This window comes from Limtongia smithiae, assembly GCF_038497785.1.
Source record: "Limtongia smithiae strain NRRL Y-17922 unplaced genomic scaffold V1518scaffold_9, whole genome shotgun sequence".
NCBI classification, from domain to species: Eukaryota; Fungi; Ascomycota; class Lipomycetes; order Lipomycetales; family Lipomycetaceae; genus Limtongia; species Limtongia smithiae.
The window spans coordinates 335,559-352,018 of record NW_027117630.1 but is presented as its reverse complement, the minus strand read 5'-3'; the positions used below and the strand labels follow the sequence as shown (position 1 = coordinate 352,018).

The 16,460-nt window shown below is 55.2% G+C and overlaps 5 protein-coding genes and 1 non-coding gene across 6 annotated transcripts; 5 read left to right on the top strand and 1 right to left on the bottom strand.

The window, feature by feature from the left end:
* Positions 1-61: 61 nt before the first annotated feature.
* On the top strand, positions 62-4,732 carry V1518DRAFT_419605 (uncharacterized protein). The gene is made up of 6 exons (XM_066904811.1): positions 62-311; positions 385-446; positions 521-1,106; positions 1,171-1,555; positions 1,615-4,116; positions 4,177-4,732. Exons 1-6 carry the CDS (start codon positions 217-219, stop codon positions 4,570-4,572), a joined length of 4,026 nt encoding a protein of 1,341 aa, XP_066758476.1. The 5' UTR covers positions 62-216; the 3' UTR covers positions 4,573-4,732.
* Positions 4,733-4,839: 107 nt separating this feature from the next.
* On the top strand, positions 4,840-7,066 carry V1518DRAFT_385778 (Vps5 C terminal like-domain-containing protein). The gene is made up of 2 exons (XM_066901695.1): positions 4,840-5,059; positions 5,158-7,066. Exons 1-2 carry the CDS (start codon positions 4,972-4,974, stop codon positions 6,957-6,959), a joined length of 1,890 nt encoding a protein of 629 aa, XP_066758475.1. The 5' UTR covers positions 4,840-4,971; the 3' UTR covers positions 6,960-7,066.
* Positions 7,067-7,205: 139 nt separating this feature from the next.
* V1518DRAFT_419603 (acyl-CoA oxidase-domain-containing protein) lies at positions 7,206-9,568 on the top strand. Its single transcript, XM_066904810.1, has one exon. The coding sequence runs from the start codon at positions 7,318-7,320 to the stop codon at positions 9,448-9,450; it is 2,133 nt and encodes a 710-aa protein (XP_066758474.1). The 5' UTR covers positions 7,206-7,317; the 3' UTR covers positions 9,451-9,568.
* An 8-nt stretch (positions 9,569-9,576) lies between these two features.
* On the bottom strand, positions 9,577-12,179 carry V1518DRAFT_428464 (potassium transporter-domain-containing protein; the record flags this gene model as incomplete). The annotated part of the gene is made up of 2 exons (XM_066906091.1): positions 9,577-11,227; positions 11,278-12,179. 2 exons carry the CDS (start codon positions 12,177-12,179, stop codon positions 9,577-9,579), a joined length of 2,553 nt encoding a protein of 850 aa, XP_066758473.1.
* A 3,096-nt stretch (positions 12,180-15,275) lies between these two features.
* On the top strand, positions 15,276-16,053 carry V1518DRAFT_419599 (uncharacterized protein). Its single transcript, XM_066904809.1, has one exon. The coding sequence runs from the start codon at positions 15,351-15,353 to the stop codon at positions 15,924-15,926; it is 576 nt and encodes a 191-aa protein (XP_066758472.1). The 5' UTR covers positions 15,276-15,350; the 3' UTR covers positions 15,927-16,053.
* A 47-nt stretch (positions 16,054-16,100) lies between these two features.
* On the top strand, positions 16,101-16,172 carry V1518DRAFT_t46. The gene has a single exon. It is a non-coding gene; the product is annotated as a tRNA-His (tRNA).
* The last annotated feature ends 288 nt before the right edge of the window (positions 16,173-16,460 follow it).

Genomic DNA, 16,460 nt, shown 5'->3' with positions numbered 1-16,460 from the left:
ACAACGTGCATAAAAGTGATACGTTTGTGCACTCGGGTTTGGGTCTGCGTTGCCCTCGACGGTTGATCTCTGATTTCTTTCCTTCGTCGCGCTTTCCCACTCTCCGCGCCTCTGCTCCGCACTCGTCTCTATCGGCCTTTTCGCGACACTGTCCTGCTGGTCTAGGTCGCTTACTGCTGCCGTCGTTGCTGCTCTGTCTTCCAGTTCGCAGTAGAGATGGCTGGCCAAGAGTCATGGCACCCTTCCGCGCAGGATAACGCGCATGGCCCTCCCCAGGGACTTCCTCCGCCCCATGTACGCCAGGGCTTCGGGTACGCACTTTTCTCTGCGGCACGACGATCTCTGTGGCGAAATTTTGCTAATGTTCTGATCTTCGCATTTTAGATCTCAGCAGTCCGGTCATCCGGTACTGCCTCCTCCACCCTCGATGGCTCCGGCGGCCAACAGTAAGTCGACCTGATTAACTTGTGATTGATGTAATTTTCGTGTTCCGACCTCTAACACAGCTCTGCGACTTTAGGAAACCAAGGATATTATTCCTCGCTTCCAGCAATCCCAGGCCTGAGCAACCCCTCGTCGCAGCACGGTAATTTTAATCTACCGCCAATGCCAACTTCAGCCGGACAGCCGATTAGCCATCCAAGCCAATCACCTTCGATGCCAGCCCAGTCTCAACTGCCATCTCTCTCTGCACCAGTCGTGCAGCAGCAGCAAATGATTACAGGATCTCCTCCTCCGTCCGCAAATGCTGGTTCGCAGCAGCCACAGCAGCAGAGCGCGCCGCTGCCGTCGACAACGGCAACGCCGCAACAACAGCAGCAGCAGTCTGCCCCGCAGCACCAAATCTCGCAGACCCCGCAATCCAATATTCCTACACCAGCACCATTAGGCACACCTTCCACTATGCCGCTGGCTCAGGGTATCGCTGCTGCGGCCAACGCGCTTTCACAGGGCCAGGCGGCGGCCCCTGTGTCGCAGGCCTCTTATCGGCCACTCAACGTGAAGGACGCTCTGTCGTATCTGGACCAAGTCAAGGTGCAGTTTCAGAACCAGCCGGACGTTTACAACCGTTTTCTGGATATTATGAAGGACTTTAAGAGCCAAAGGTGAGCGGATAAGCATGCTTTAGATAAGCTTGGACGATAAGATTCTAACGTGATGTCCTTGTAGCATTGACACGCCTGGCGTTATTGATCGAGTTTCGACGTTATTCAGCGGTCATCCGAACTTGATCCAGGGCTTTAACACGTTTCTGCCGCCGGGCTACCGGATTGAGTGCTCGCTCGACCCTAGTGATCCGAATCCTATTCGTGTTACTACTCCGATGGGCACAACTACTAGGCCAGATGGCCAGATGCCTATTTACGATCAAGCGAGACCATGGCCCCAGGATTCATACGCATACCCGGCCGACACTCTCGCGCAAGCAAATACGATGTCTCAGCTGCACGCTGTGGCAAATGGATCCAGGCAGTCGAGCGCCCAACCGGAACAGAAGAGAGTGGGCGGCCCAGTCGAGTTTAACCACGCGATCACATACGTCAATAAGATTAAGGTAAATACAAAACGATCCAGATTGCGGTGTGAAGTGGAAAGCTGACCAGTCACGCACAGAACCGATTTGCGACGCAGCCCGACATCTACAAAAGCTTCCTCGAAATACTGCAGACATATCAGCGCGAGCAGAGGCCGATCGGAGATGTGTACGATCAGGTGAAAACGCTGTTCACGGACGCGCCAGATTTGTTGGACGACTTTAAGCAGTTCCTACCTGAAGCCGCACAGCAGCGTTCGGTCTCCTCACCCGAGGGCGGCGCGTACGCAGTTCCGGCAACGCGGCTGCCGCCGGTTGGCAACTTCGCCCCGCCGAACGCGCCGAAGGAGAAGAAGAAGCGAAACGCTGCCGCAGTAGCAGACTCAAGCGTGGCCACACCGTCTCTGGTCGGCGCTAGTGCATCCGCAGCAGGTGGCCCTGCGCACGGAATGGGCGGCGTGGAGATGCCAGCCCAGTCACTGGGGGCGCGCGGCGCGAGCAAGAAAGTCAAGCTCAACCCGAAGCCCGACACACATCTCTCGAGCCCAACCCTTACCCCAATGATGCCCGAGCCGCTCCCACCTCCTGCGCCTGTGCGCCCGACAGCGGACGAGCTCGCGTTCTTCGACCGTGTCAAGAAGTATATCGGCAACAAGCAGACCTACAATGAGTTCCTCAAGCTGCTCAACCTTTTTTCGCAAGATATCATCGACAAGAATGTGCTCGTCGAGAAGGCAGAGGTGTTCATTGGTGGCAACAAGGACTTGCTCGACTGGTTCAAGCGATGCGTGGACTACGACGGCGGCACGCTTGCCATTGAGAACATTCCGTACAAGAAGCACCAACTCGAGCTGTCTCTGTGCAAATCATATGGCCCCAGTTACAGACTACTGCCAAAGTCGGAGACTCATCAGCCATGTTCCGGACGGGACGAGATGTGTTGGGAAGTTCTCAACGATGAATGGGTCAGCCATCCTACATGGGCATCGGAGGACTCTGGCTTCGTTGCGCATCGCAAGAACCAGTACGAAGAAGTTCTGCATCGCATTGAGGAAGAGCGACACGAGTACGATCACAACGTTGAGGGCAACTTGCGTACGATCCAGATTCTTGAGCCGATCGCTAACCGCATTGCAAATATGACGCCGGAAGAGAAGGTGAACTTTAAGTTGCATCCTGGATTGGGTCATTCTTCGAAGTCGATATATCAACGAATCATCAAGAAGGTGTACGATAAGGAGCGCGGCCAGGAGGTTATTGATTCGCTGCACGACAACCCTGCTGTTGCAGTTCCGATCGTTCTCAAGCGCTTGAAGCAGAAAGACGAGGAATGGAAGCGCGCACAGCGAGAATGGAACAAAGTTTGGAGAGAGACAGAGGCGAGAGTTTTCTACAAGTCGCTCGACCACCAAGGACTCACGTTCAAGCAAGCGGACAAGAAGACACTGACTACGAAGTTCCTTGTCAACGAAATCGACACTGTGAAGAAGGAACAGTTTAACAAGCGTCTGAACCCGTTGACTCCTGGACCAAGGGCTCAACTGCAATTTTCTTTGGAGAGTTCGGAGATCGTTATGGATATGTTGCGGCTTTTGAATTGTCATCTGGAGCACTCGAACACCTTCTCTGCCAATGACCGGGAGAAAATGGACGGTTTTATCAAGTCTTTTATCCCGCTGTTTTTCGGCATTGTCCTTCCAGAGCCTGTGCCGGATACTCCAAGCGAGTCAGTTAACGTGTCTGAAACAGATGAAGAGAGTCCATCGACGTCGTCGACTAATGGCAGTAAGAAATCAAGGCTTCCTACTCGTGACGGCGGTGATCTGTTGCGAGATGTTCTCAAGAAGGTCAAACAGGGCCGGCCAAAACGCGATAAAGACAGTGAGAGCCGCGAAGCGACACCAGAAGTGTCTGAGGATGGCTCAAGCCGTGTGGACGGACATGATAACGAAGAGATTCAGCTTCCGGAAGCGGTTGAGAAGGCCGGTGAGATTTGGATTACCAACGTGTCACACAACAAGGACGATGACAACGGCACGTCCGCGCCGCATCACGATGGCCCTCGGGTAAAGTTCAATCTCTTTGCGAATACCACGATATACTGTTTTTTCCGGTTATTTGAAATCCTGTATGCGCGCCTCGAGGAAGTCAAGAAGCTAGAAGGCGAAGTTTCTGGCGATATTAGCAGCAGGAAGCCCGTTGAGTTCGCTAAGGAACTCGGAATTATTTCGGCGAAGATCCAGGAAATGGGTCTGGAGTTTCAGCCAGAGAATTGCTATGGCCAACTACTTGACATGTGTGAGAAGCTTATCGATGGCGAGCTGGAGCACCAGTGGTTTGAAGAGTCGCTGAGACAGGCGTATCGCAATCGAGCATTCAAGATGTATACTGTCGATAAGGTTGTGCAGGCTATCGCCAAGTACGCGCATACGATTATTTCCGACGCAAAGTGCTCGGAGATTGTATTATTGTACGACCGGGATCGTCATCTGGCGAAGACGACATCGCGAGATCAGATCATTTACCGGCTTCAAGTGGAGCAGATCCTCGGTACCGATGAGAATACTTTCCGACTAGAATGGGTATGTTGTCTTGAACAAATTTGTGGCGGCGCCAGCAGTTAGCTAACAGTGAGTGTACAGAACGAGCAAGCTACGCAGCTATCGATTCAGCTACTGTCGCGAGATGATTTGACCCTTAACGACGCCGCGAATGTGGAGGAGCGATGGAAGTACTATTTGACATCATACGTCATGTCTGCGTCGACGGAGGGTGTTCCGACCGACCGAGTTCGGATTCCCTTCCTGCGACGGAATATGCCCGCGGAGGAGCCAGAAGCGGATGACGAGGACGAAGCCTCGCCGTCAGCTGCAGTTGGTGCTGCGCCGCAGAATGTGTACACGAAGAACGGTCTGCGAGTGCGAGTGTGCATGAAGACGTACAAACTATTCTACAAGCAGTTTACAGAGGACACATTCATCCGAACGGGACTCAAGCCGTACAAGAAGCTTCTGTACAAGATTGAAAGCATTGTATAATTTAGGGCTGTATCGGTGCGATATGTAGGCGTGTGTTTTTTGTTGATATTGTTGGAGTGTATTCGTTTTGGGCGTACAAACAGGCGGAGTACTTTCCTCAGTCATGGTATGAGTGCGTTGTTGTATTTCTAGTAGTCAAAAGGCAGCAGATTTGTAAGAACACTGCTCGTGGGGCGGCCGAGTATTGGTGGGTGAAGAGTTGTAAAGTCAAGGGGCTGCGCTAGTAAGTTGGGTTTGGGTACAGCGCTAGCAGGAAGCGAGCAGCGACACAGCAAACAGCAAGAGTGGATATCTGCAAAATCCCACTCTCGGTCTCCGCGATCTTTCAAACTATTATTCCCCGCGAGCCCGGCGGCCTGCACAGCGACTCCACGGCCTGACAAATATTGCGTGAAGGAGATGGATGACGACCTCGGATCGTCACAATGGGACGACGTGGCTACGCCGCGCAAGATTGTGTCACCGGCCGCGTCGCCGCCAATGCCTGGTAAGTGCGTCTGTTTGGAGATGGCATACTGCGCGGATTTCACATGGACGTAGCTTTGGAAGAAGTGCGTGAAGGCTGACTGAAATGATGAACTACAGCGGAGGATCCGGCGACTCCAGAAGCGCACGCGGACCACACAGATCTGAACGATACCAGCGATCACACCGTTGAGCATCCGGCCGCTGACGAGAGCACGCCAATCACCATAGACGGCGCCAAAGCTGCTGCCACAGACAAAGCACAGGACGTGCAACCACCACCACTGCCTCCGAAGGAAGACCCTGCATACGTTGCGGTTCCTGCTGCCGCGCTGCGAGCGCGCGCATTGCGTATGGCGCGGTCGCGCAAAGGCTCTTCTGCACCCGCCATCCCTGCGGGCTTAATCGACGACGAGACCGCGAAGGCTGGGTTCGCGGCGGCTGCTGCGCGACCGACGAGTATTATGGCGAGCTCGGTCGTATTTGAGGATATCGACCCCGACACGAACCCGCTCGGGGCTGTCGACGAAGCTACGGCGCCTGCGACGCAGGATGCGACGACTGCGGCTTTGAACGAAGCTGAAATTGGGATTCCCAGTGAGTTTAGAGGCGAGCGGGGCTTGCGGAGTGCCGCGATATCTGCTGCTGCCACGGCCGCGGTGGAAGCGGACCCGTCGTTGCGGTATGTGCCTGTGGTTGCCACGGACGAGTATGCGTCGAGCGTGCCGGAAGGGTCGTCCTCGTCTGGTGTACCACGCCATATCCCGGTGGAACAGGCGGCAAACCCCACGTTTGTGATTTCGGTCGCTGACCCGATAAAGGTTGGCGAATTGACTTCCGCGCACACCGTGTACAACGTGCGCACGCAGACGTCGTCGAAGGCGTTCAAGTATTCGGATTTCACAGTCACTCGGCGGTACAGCGACTTCCGTTGGTTGTATCACCAGCTGAGTAACAACAATCAAGGCATAATCATCCCTGCGCCGCCGGAGAAGCAGTCGTTGGGCCGGTTCGACGAGAGTTTTGTCGAGGGTCGGCGAGCGGCAATGGAAAAGATGCTAAACAAGGTTGCAGCGCACCCGGTGCTGCAGGTGGACCCTGATTTCAAGATCTTTTTGGAGAGCGATACGCTCAACAGCGATATCAAGATGAAGGAGAAGCTCGCGGCGGCGCAGCCGGCCGAGAAGTCTGGTGGCATTTTTGGACTGTCGTTTAACGGCAAGTTTGTCGAGACGGACGAGTCGTTTGTAGACAAGAAGCATTACGTCGAGGCGCTGGAGTTGCAACTGCGGGTGCTGTCACGGGCGCTGGATACTGTAATTATCCAGCGGAAAGACCTGGCCGACACGACGGCGGAGTTTGGTGCCGCGCTAGCAGTACTGGGTGAGATTGAGCTGTCGCGGTCGCTATCGAGTGCCCTGGTGGGACTCGCGGATGTTGAACAGCGGATTCGGGACCTGCAAGAGCGGCAGAGTCTGCAGGACATGCTGACGCTCGGCGATACGATTGACGAGTACACGCGGCTGGTGGAGTCAATCAAGACGGTGCTGCTGCAGCGGCAGAAGGCGTACGTGGCATGGCAAGTCGCAGAGCAGGAGCTGGGTAAGAAGCAGCAGTACCTCGCGCGAGCAATACGGCAGGGCAAGACACCGCCAGAGCGGGTGAGCGCGATGCAAGAGGAGGCGACAGAGCACGAGCGCAAGGTGTATATGCTGCGTGTTGCATACGACGAGATCTGCAAGCGGATCAAGACTGAGTTTGACCGGTTCCAGAAGGAGAAGATTGAGGACTTCCGCTCGAGCGTGGAGACGTACCTCGAGAGTGCGGTCGAGTCGCAAAAGGAGGCAATTGAGCTCTGGGAAACGTTCTACGAGCGGCAGGGCTTTGGCGAGACGCAGGAGCAGTCGGTAGCGCAGCGGTAGCCGGCGTAGTACTGACGATAGCTGTGCGAGTTGTTTGTTTAACTGAATTGTTCTAAGTAGTCGTTAGTATCTGTTCTGATTGAGTTTGCGGAGCATCGCCCCTTGAAGCCGAGGCTTTGCAAGAGAGTACGGGGGAGCGCAGCGCCGCGCAGCCCCGCGTTGCTGCGCCACACCCCGCGTGCACGAGACCCTCGTCAGTCACATGCCCCGCCTCGGCTGCTCCGCGGTTGCCGCGCTTCGAGCTGAACGGCCCCGACCCCTCCCCGCGCTCTGTATAAAACCTCACACACCACCGGCACTGCTGTTCTCTGCTATTGGCGTACTTACCACCCCTTTCTGATTTGAACCACGCTTGGCCATGTCCTCCTCCAAGACGCCGGTCTCCGCGACCACCGCTCGACCCGACATCTCCATCCTGGGCCTCGGCGACCCTGTTAAAGCTATGGCCGACGAACGCAACGCCGCTTCGTTTCCTATTCGCAAGCTCACATACTTCCTCGATGGCGGCAAACAGAACACAATCACGCGCGAGCGGATCATGCTCGAGATCGAGCGGGACCCGCTGTTTCAGCTCGTTGACTACTATGATTTGACCAAGGACCAGCTGCGCGAGCGCACCATGAAGAAGATCACGCGACTTATTCACTACGTGATTTCCGAGCCGGAGGAGATGACCTTCATGCGGATTGCTATGCTTGGAATCGTCGATATGGGACTTGTCACTCGTACCGGTGTGCATTATGGCCTATTCTTCGGTTCCTTGCGCGGCTCGGCAACGCCAAAGCAGTTTGCATACTGGATCGGGGAGGGTGCGGCACAGCTCAAAGGCATTATCGGATGCTTCTGCATGACTGAGCTCGGTCATGGTAGTAATGTCGCTGGACTTGAGACGACGGCGACGTTCGACGAGCGCACAGACGAATTCGTTATTCACACGCCTCACCTCGCGGCTACAAAGTGGTGGATTGGCGGCGCTGCACACACCGCCACACACACGGTATGCTTTGCGCGGCTGATTGTGCGCGGTCAGGACTACGGCGTCAAGTCATTTGTCGTACCGCTGCGCGACCCGGAGACCTACGAGCTCTACCCCGGCGTGAGCATTGGCGACATTGGCAAGAAAATGGGCCGCGACGGCATTGACAACGGCTGGGTGCAATTTTCGTACGTGCGCATTCCGCGGCAGTTCATGCTCATGCGCCATTGCAAGGTGGACAGGCAAGGTACGGTCACGCAGCCGCCGCTCGAGCAGCTCGCGTACGGCGCTCTCATCGGCGGGCGCGTGTCGATGGCTGCTGATTCTGCGCTCGTGTCCAAGCGATTTGTGACTATTGCTCTACGGTATGCCGCCGTGCGTCGCCAGTTCTCCGCGCGCAAGGGGGAAGTTGAGACAAAGTTGCTGGATTACGCGCTACACCAGCGTCGGTTGTTGCCATTGCTTGCACAGACGTTTGCGATTCAATTCAGCTCGGACGAGTTACTACGCGCGCACAGGGCATTGATGGCAAAGCTTGACGTGGAAGGCAGCAAACCTTCGAAGGAGTTGATCGAGGAACTGAAAGAACTCTTTGCGACTTCCGCCGGTCTTAAAGCTTTCTCGACCTGGGCTACTGCGGATGTGATCGATCAGTGTCGCCAAGCCTGCGGTGGTCATGGCTACTCTGCATACAACGGCTTCGGCCAGGCGTACTCCGATTGGGTTGTTCAGTGCACTTGGGAAGGCGACAACAGCATCCTCGTTCTCTCCGCCGGACGCGCCCTCGTGCAGCGGTATCTAGTCGTGGTCCAAAAAGGCGAAGTCGCTCCTGAATCTACGGCGTACCTGAACCACATCAAGGATCTGAGCACAGCGTCTGCTGGGTCCCGCGTGATCGATACGCCTGAAGTACTCATGCATGCGTGGGACGTGGTAGCAGCCAATGTGGTGTGCAAGGCCGGCGAGGCGTTCGTTGCACGCAAGGCGGCTGGCGCGAACATCGACGAGGCATTCGAGGCGACATCGCAACAACGCTTCCTCGCCGCTCGCGTTCACACGAAAGCATACATGGTGCGCCGATATTTTGGCCGCGTAGCAGACGCGGAGGCCGATCCAGAGTCAATGGCCATCGCGCCAGTACTTAAGGAGCTTGCGTGCTTGTACGCGCTGTGGTCTATCGACAATGACTCTGGCTTGTTCTTGCAAGCCGGCTTCTTCACGTCGACGCAAATCGACGAGGTGCGCGAGCTTACAAACACTTACTGTGGGCGCGTGCGTACGCAAGCGATTCCCATCACGGACGCGTTCAACTTGAGCGACTACTTTATTAACTCTGCGATCGGCCGAAAAGATGGAAACGTGTACGAGAACTATTTTGGACAAGTCGTACGGCAGAATGGCCATGTTGGCCCTCGGGCGCCGTATTTCGAGTCGATCATAAAGCCTTTTGTGAACAGGAAGGAGGACGAGGATATTGATGTCACGGATATGTTGGAGGAGGATGGCGAGGAATAGAGAGATCTATCTAATTGGGACCTTAACGATGGAGTTTTGCTCTTGTGTGGTTTAGACAAAGAATCGCTGTGTAACATACTTATGTATCAATCTAAATCTTATGGTTACAGCAGCTCAACAAGCGTATTATAGCCAGACATTGTTGCCCACGTACAACACCTCTTGCGTCCTGCCAGGCTCGGACTCGCCGCGATCACCGCGGTGTGCCTCGTACCGTCCAATAACATTGAACCCGTCAAACAGGGAATCAAGCGGGCTGAACACGTACTCGATTGCGACACCGCGGATTGCTTCCCAGATACCGCGCATGGAGCGTGGCGGGTGTGTGCGCTTTGCACGTACGCGTTCGTCGAGGACAATGTGGTATACTGACGCGGACGCGGCAGAGGCAGTAATGTTGTCCGTCATGATTTCCTGAAGAATTGCGTCAAGCAAGGCGTCTTCGATGTGTAGGGGCTCCATGAAGCCGAAGCGGACGACGCAGCGGTAGAATCCGGGAAGGTCTGCGATTTCGTGGACCGCGACTTTGTTGAACGGGCCGCCGTGACCCTGGGCGCCGGCCGCGACAGTGATGTTGTTGTTGGCGACATATGGCACGTCGACAACCTGCATACCGAGAAAGATGACGTGGCTGGGAGCTGCGGGGAAGAGGTGGAACAGGCGCACGAGAATGTCGGGAATCGAGCGCGGGTAGTTGAGCGTGTGCATGAGGTTTGTGTAGACGATACCGACGGTGTTGGACATGCGGGGCATGACGCTGCCGTCGCCGAACTTGAGGCGCAAACCTGTTGACACTGCGGGATCGAGGCCGTATGCCTGTGTCGATACTGTCGCGGGGGGTCGCTCGTCTTCTCGATGTCGAGGTCCCTCGAGAGGGCCCTCGACGGATGAGAAACAGGGAGGCATCACACTGGAAGGGCGCATACTGAGGTCGGCCATCTTAACCGCCGTTATGTCATTGTCGTCCGTGATAGCAGCGATGGTATCCTCGATGGCCTCAGCATCCTTGCTGATAACAGTGCGCTGTCCAAGTGTGAATTGTTGGCTAAATGGCGGACGCTTCGTCTTCACGCCCGCAAAGACGTCGGTTATGCGACCGCGGCGACGGTACTCCTCGTCGACTTTGAGACTGCGGGCCCATCTCCAAAAGGAGATGAAGGAAGTAAACAGAACCGTCATCACAAGCGGAAACCACGCCCCGTGCGGGATCTTCAACAATCCCGCGACGATGAAGCAGGCGTCGAGCGCACCGAAGATGGTGAAGAACGGGAGCCACTTGTACCATTTCCAATTGTACACAAATATCATGCACAAAGTAATCAAGATAGTAGTGACGATGAAGTCCATCGAGATACCAAAGCCGTAAGCGGCGGTGACGGCGCTGCTGGTCTGGAAGCCGACGGTCGCGAGGATGACGCCGATCATGAGCATGTAGTTCACGGCGGGAATGTACACCTGCCCGAACACAGTCGTGGAAGTGTGCATGACCTTGAACGATGGAAAGCAGTCAATGTGGATCATCTGGCGCAGAATGCTGAACACGCCGATGATGAGCGCCTGGGAGGCGATAATTGTAGCGAGCGTGGCCAGCACAAACATGACCCAGTATAGCGGGCTGTTGACTCCGCCGGGGATGGAGTAGTAGAACGCATTGCCGACTTGCTCCGGGTGGAGCACGATGTATGCGGCCTGGCCGAAGTAGGCGAGCATCAAGCACGGGTATACGATGCATGAGAGCGTGATCTGTACAGCCGCGCGACCAAAGTGGCCGACATCACTGTGCGTGTTAGTAGAGACACTAGCATCTCTCCATCATAGAAAACATACGCAAACATGGCCTCGACACCAGTCATGGACAGCATGATGCCGCCGAGAACATCGACGCCGTGGTGCATCCGTAGGAAATCAATAGCAAGCTTTGGGCTGACGGCTTTGGAGATTCCAGGGTATTTTGTAATATTGATGATGCCGATGACGGCAATGGCAAGGAGATAGATGAGCACGATTGGCGCGAAGACGCTCGAGATGCGCGCCGAGCCCAGGCGCTGGGAGAGAAATAGAACGACGAGGATGCCGCACGAGATGCCGACCACTGGCGCACCAGAGAGACTCGGAGCTGCGACCGCGACGCCGTCGACAGCAGAGAGAACGGAGGTGGTGGGTGTGAGAAGGCCATCTGAGATCACGAGACTGCAGCCAAAGAAGCACAGAAACATGAGCAAACGAGGTAGGAATTTCTCGTAAAGAAAGCCGGAGAGCTGCGTGCGCGCGCGACTGAGCTGCGAATCATGGGTCATGCTCTTGCTGAGCATGAGTGTGGCATCAGGTTCGGACTCGCCGGGGAGTATGACTCCGCGCGGGCCGAGGTGCAGTGTGCGCGCGAGTTTGGCGTACAGCGCCACTTGCCCGCCTTCGCCGTTGTTCGGGCCGAGAATGAGCACAAACAAGCAGTATTTGATCATCACGACAAGCGTGAACCCCCAGAAAATACATGATGTGGCAGCGAGAATTTCTTCCTCAGTCGGAACGGAGCTGGGAAAGATGGAGGCGTAGACGTAGAGCGGACTTGTACTGATGTCGCCGTAGATCGCGCCAAGACTCTGGAACGCGAGAACCGCGGTGGTGAGTGCCTGCGCACCGCACGTTTTCCGCGCGATTTGTATGGTGGGGTTGCGGCCGTTCTCGATGTCGGTAATGGTCACAGACAGACGGTGACGCAGAGATGCCATGCCGGGGGCAGAAGAGAGTGTGTGAGCGCGAGAGTTGACGGCCAGCACGTGCAAGCAGCAGACGGGTATAGGGGAGCAGAAGAGAGCGGGCAGTGAGGTATTTGAGCATGGCAGAGGGAAACTCGCAAGCGAGTAGCATGATGGGCAAACGCGTCGCATAGCAGTGACGGCGTCGCCCCGAGCAGAGCGAAACGCTGCGCGCGGGGAGAGAGGGGCAGGGTATGGGCGCGGTCGGCGAAGCGCAGGCCAGCAGAGCAGCCGGCGTTGTGCCCGGCGGCTGGCCGCCCGCCACGGCGAGGAGAAGTTGCTGGCTGAGGAAGCGCGAGGGTGCGAAATTGACGATGGCGGTCTTGGGGCGTGCGCGCCGCGGCGCGTGATGGGCCTTTCAGGGGGCGGCGCAGTTTGGATCATCGCCATCTTCGCGAATCGCTGAAATCCCGCAGCAACGCCAACCAGATCAAGGCCGCCCCCGCCGGCACATGCAATGCGAAAATTTCTTCGTCACCGCTCGTGGACATCTTCTCTGCCCCACTGTAGCCGCCGCAACTCGCCAGCACAGCTCGCCGGCTGCTCGCCGGCTGCCCTGACCCTGCGCCGGACGATAAGTCTCTGCGTTCTGTCTGGCTCTTCTCTGTTTGGGCGCGCTTGCATTCCCGCCTTCGTTCGCGTGCGCGCGCACTCGTCGCCAGTCTACGCTACTCTCGTCTCGTTCTGTGACGTATCGCAGCTCAACCTCAGCAAGCCCTCGACTGAGTTCAGCGTCCTTGTCTATCATACCCTACCTTGCCGGCTGGTTCATCGCCTTGTCCTGTTTAACGTTTTGCTGGCCGCCGCCACGGCATCTCGTACTGCGCCTGGGCCTCGGCAGCCGTCACACAAACGGACCAGTCCCTGCGCTCGGCCACGTCGCCGAAGGGTATGTAAAAAGTCACTGGTCGATCGCGCATTCCTCTCTTACGCGCGTTGTCGTAGTTGTATCACTGCGCAGCTGCTGCCGAGGCACTGCGTATAGTACTGGTAGCTGCTGGTCTGGAACACAATCAGTCGCTCCCTGTCGCGGCGCTGATACTGAGGACAAACTGCGACACGTTTTGCGAAACTGGACGTCTGAGACAGGCCAAGCCGGGCAGCCCGCTCAGACCCTGAGCTTGATCGGAAATGACTTCCCCTGTTTTCTTCTGCTCCCCTCTTTCTCGCCGTTACGGCGACCAAACTTTACTCTCTGCTGGGCTCGAGATCAACCTCGTCTTCGTTTTCGGTTTCGCCGTAATTTTTCCTAGTTCTCACCTCAGCAGAATCAAATTTGCGCGCAGCTGGCCGGGGCCCACTACTACACTGCCATGCCGCCACAAGTCTAGCACTGACAACACGTTTGTAGACTCTCGTATTGACCGACGGCCGCCTTCGTCAACAGGACGGTAACGCAACCTTGATAATTCGCCCGTCGAACACACCCAGCCATGGCCGGGCGGCACTCGATACTTTCAGGGGCAGTGAGCTCATCCGTGAGACGCCACTAGACTCAGCTAGGGCAAAACGTGGCGGTAGCTGCAGTCGTCGAGGGAGCGCCGCTCTAAGTGAACTCTCATTTCAAAAATCTCTCTTCTTTAGTGCTGGAAGTGGCCAGAAAAGTTTGTGGGGTCGCCAGCGGCAGAAGCGCCAGTAGCGGTACAACAAACGCCGCATAGAGCAGAGCTGCTGGTAGCGGTGCATGGCTTGATCCGGTACAGATTTCGCGTTGCCAGTCTGCCAGTTTTCCAGGTCATCCTCGCTCAGTTAAACTTCAGGGCCAATCCGCCAAGCGTGGCTGTGCTGTTTGATGTTCTGGCGCCGGAGAACCTGCACTCGTCTTGTGCTAGCCCGCTGTTCTTCAGTCTTCGCCCTCACCGGATCCGCGATTGCAGTAAAATTTGCTGCATGCGAATGGACTCAAAGAATTTGTGCAGCTCTTAACGTGAGACCTCTTACCTCGGTATCTGTTGCGATCTGTTGCGCTTGTCTTTAACCTTGCTAGTCCTCTTTCGAACTACTGTGTTGGAGCGGCATTTTGTGCTCGTTGTTAGTTAGCTGTCGTAATCCACTCGCAGATTAGATTATCTCAGGTTAGGAGTATGTTGGAGGTCCATGTTCCATGTATAAAAACTGAAAATCCATCAACATGCACGACCGGACAGACTTGGGAACATAGGAAACACTATTCGTGTTGGCTGAGACCCTACTATAATCGTAACTACACACCGAGCCCAATCTCGCGACTCGCGAGAGGACAAATCGTCCAAGTGCAGCATGCCCAACTGAAACGACTACAGACTCAATATTCTTTGGAAGCGGATGTCGTCGGAAGTGGAGGAGGGAAGTGTCCAAGCATTATCTGAAAATGAACCGAGTAGCCAGTCGTTTTAGTGAGCAAGCCAGCTGTGGCAAATGCGTCACTAATTTGCAGTCAATCGCAAATAGGTCGTTGAGGTTTGCTGTTGCATGTGTGACACTAGCTCAGTTGTGGAGGTAGCCAAGCCGCTAACTAAAGTTGTAGGCGGACTGAATTGTTCCCTCACTAATTTCACACAACGAACTAGGTAGCCGCTCACTAAATCTTCTTTGAACAGTGACTCGTACTAGGTAGCGGCTAACTAATTGACCTTAGGATTAACTACTAAGTGTACTACGCATCTTGTATAATTTATAAAACTGGGAGGGTTACCAATGCTAAAAAATAGCGCTAGTAAATGGTTGAGACTGTCAGCGGGATATGTTCCAAGTCTCACATGTGAATTGGGGATATTGTATGATATGTTGCGGTGTATCAAAGGAAGGAAAGCAGGACATCAGCTTGCTCTACAAGTGCCACTTGCGGATTTGTTGTGGGGTCTAGAGCAGACGACAACAGGTGGTGGCATCGGCCAGCGCAGGTCCGCGGTAGCTGCTAGTGCCGTTTTGCAGAACAAGGAACCGTCGTCCTGTGTCAAAGACGCGAGAGCAGGGAGGCTAAGCTCTTTTTGGGAGCCGAGCAGCGTACGGTGCCCAAAGCGTCCGTCGGCTGGTACGTGGCTAACTTGTTATGGGAACAGGCTAGCTTGATTCGTACCAACAGTTGCCGGAAGATTTAACCGCCGACACACCGACTTACGGACATGCTGACAGCGGTAGCGCAAATGACCGCGAGCATGTCCGATGAATGAATACACAGGTTTCTATAAAAACCCTCGCCGCCACCTTGTGCTCGGATCATCCGCCCTCTACGGACTTTCACATCTCTCCGCCATGACCAGGGACATCACGAAGACAATCACAATCGCCGCACCGCCGGCCAAAGTGCGTGAGGTGTTTTTTGACTTTGCCAAATACCCCGAGTGGAATCCATTCTTCATCTCCTTCGAAGTCGCCAAGCTCGTCGACTCGACCAACTCATCCGCCATCGATGGTCCCGCGCCAGGCTCACAGCTCAAGATCGCCATGACGATCGACACCTCCAAGAGCGCCAACACAATGTACCCGACCGTGCTCAAAAACACGGCGGAAGAGTTTCGATGGAAAGGCAAGCTTGTGTTTGATATCTTGTTTGCCGGCGAGCACGCGTTTCAATTTAAGCCGATCGAGGATGGCACGAAAACTGAACTGGTGCAGTCTGAACATTTCAGCGGCGTGCTTGTGCCGCTGACAGGCGGTATTTTGGACAAGACTGAGACCCGGTTTGACGACTTGAACGTCGCGCTGAAGAAGCGAGTCGAGGAGCTAGTGACACAATAATCCTCTATATCATAGCTACACATGCAGATAACTCTACTTATACCACTAATGTACACTCTTACTTTCTCTCACATGAGGAAATTACGTTTATGGACTCTCCTTGCGTAAGCCAACTGACACACCTAAAGATTTCGAGGGTCATGGAGTACCAAAGCCGCATAAATTTTCTATATGGCCGTTGTAGTATAGTGGTCAGTACACTTCGTTGTGGCCGAAGAGACCTCAGTTCGATTCTGGGCAACGGCAGGATATGTCGTTGGGCTGTATATTTTTATTCAATTTTGCCATGCACAGAAATTCAAGTCGGGTGGTGATCATGTGCTTAGCTCATGTCCATACAGAGTATTTTGGCAGAAATGAAGAGAACAGCGGCAGTGCTGGAGGAGCGAAAGTGGGGCGCCACGGGAATGCAATTCTAGAAAGGTGGAATGGCATCTGGCCGCTGCAGGGGCTTGGTCACCGTTGCCGCACGCGATTTGGGTTTCCTCTGCCGTGCAACGCCGCACGTGTTCTCGTCCCCAACTTTTCTGCTGC

Bases quoted from the DNA above. Each gene is read 5' to 3' on its own strand.
- V1518DRAFT_419599 (XM_066904809.1), top strand. From the start codon at position 15,351: ATGAATGAATACACAGGTTTCTATAAAAACCCTCGCCGCCACCTTGTG.
- V1518DRAFT_419603 (XM_066904810.1), top strand. From the start codon at position 7,318: ATGTCCTCCTCCAAGACGCCGGTCTCCGCGACCACCGCTCGACCCGAC.
- V1518DRAFT_419605 (XM_066904811.1), top strand. From the start codon at position 217: ATGGCTGGCCAAGAGTCATGGCACCCTTCCGCGCAGGATAACGCGCAT. The intron at 312-384 runs GTACGCACTTTT...TTCGCATTTTAG, and splicing joins CATGTACGCCAGGGCTTCGG to ATCTCAGCAGTCCGGTCATC. The intron at 4,117-4,176 runs GTATGTTGTCTT...GTGAGTGTACAG, and splicing joins ATACTTTCCGACTAGAATGG to AACGAGCAAGCTACGCAGCT.
- V1518DRAFT_385778 (XM_066901695.1), top strand. From the start codon at position 4,972: ATGGATGACGACCTCGGATCGTCACAATGGGACGACGTGGCTACGCCG. The intron at 5,060-5,157 runs GTAAGTGCGTCT...GATGAACTACAG, and splicing joins CGCGTCGCCGCCAATGCCTG to CGGAGGATCCGGCGACTCCA.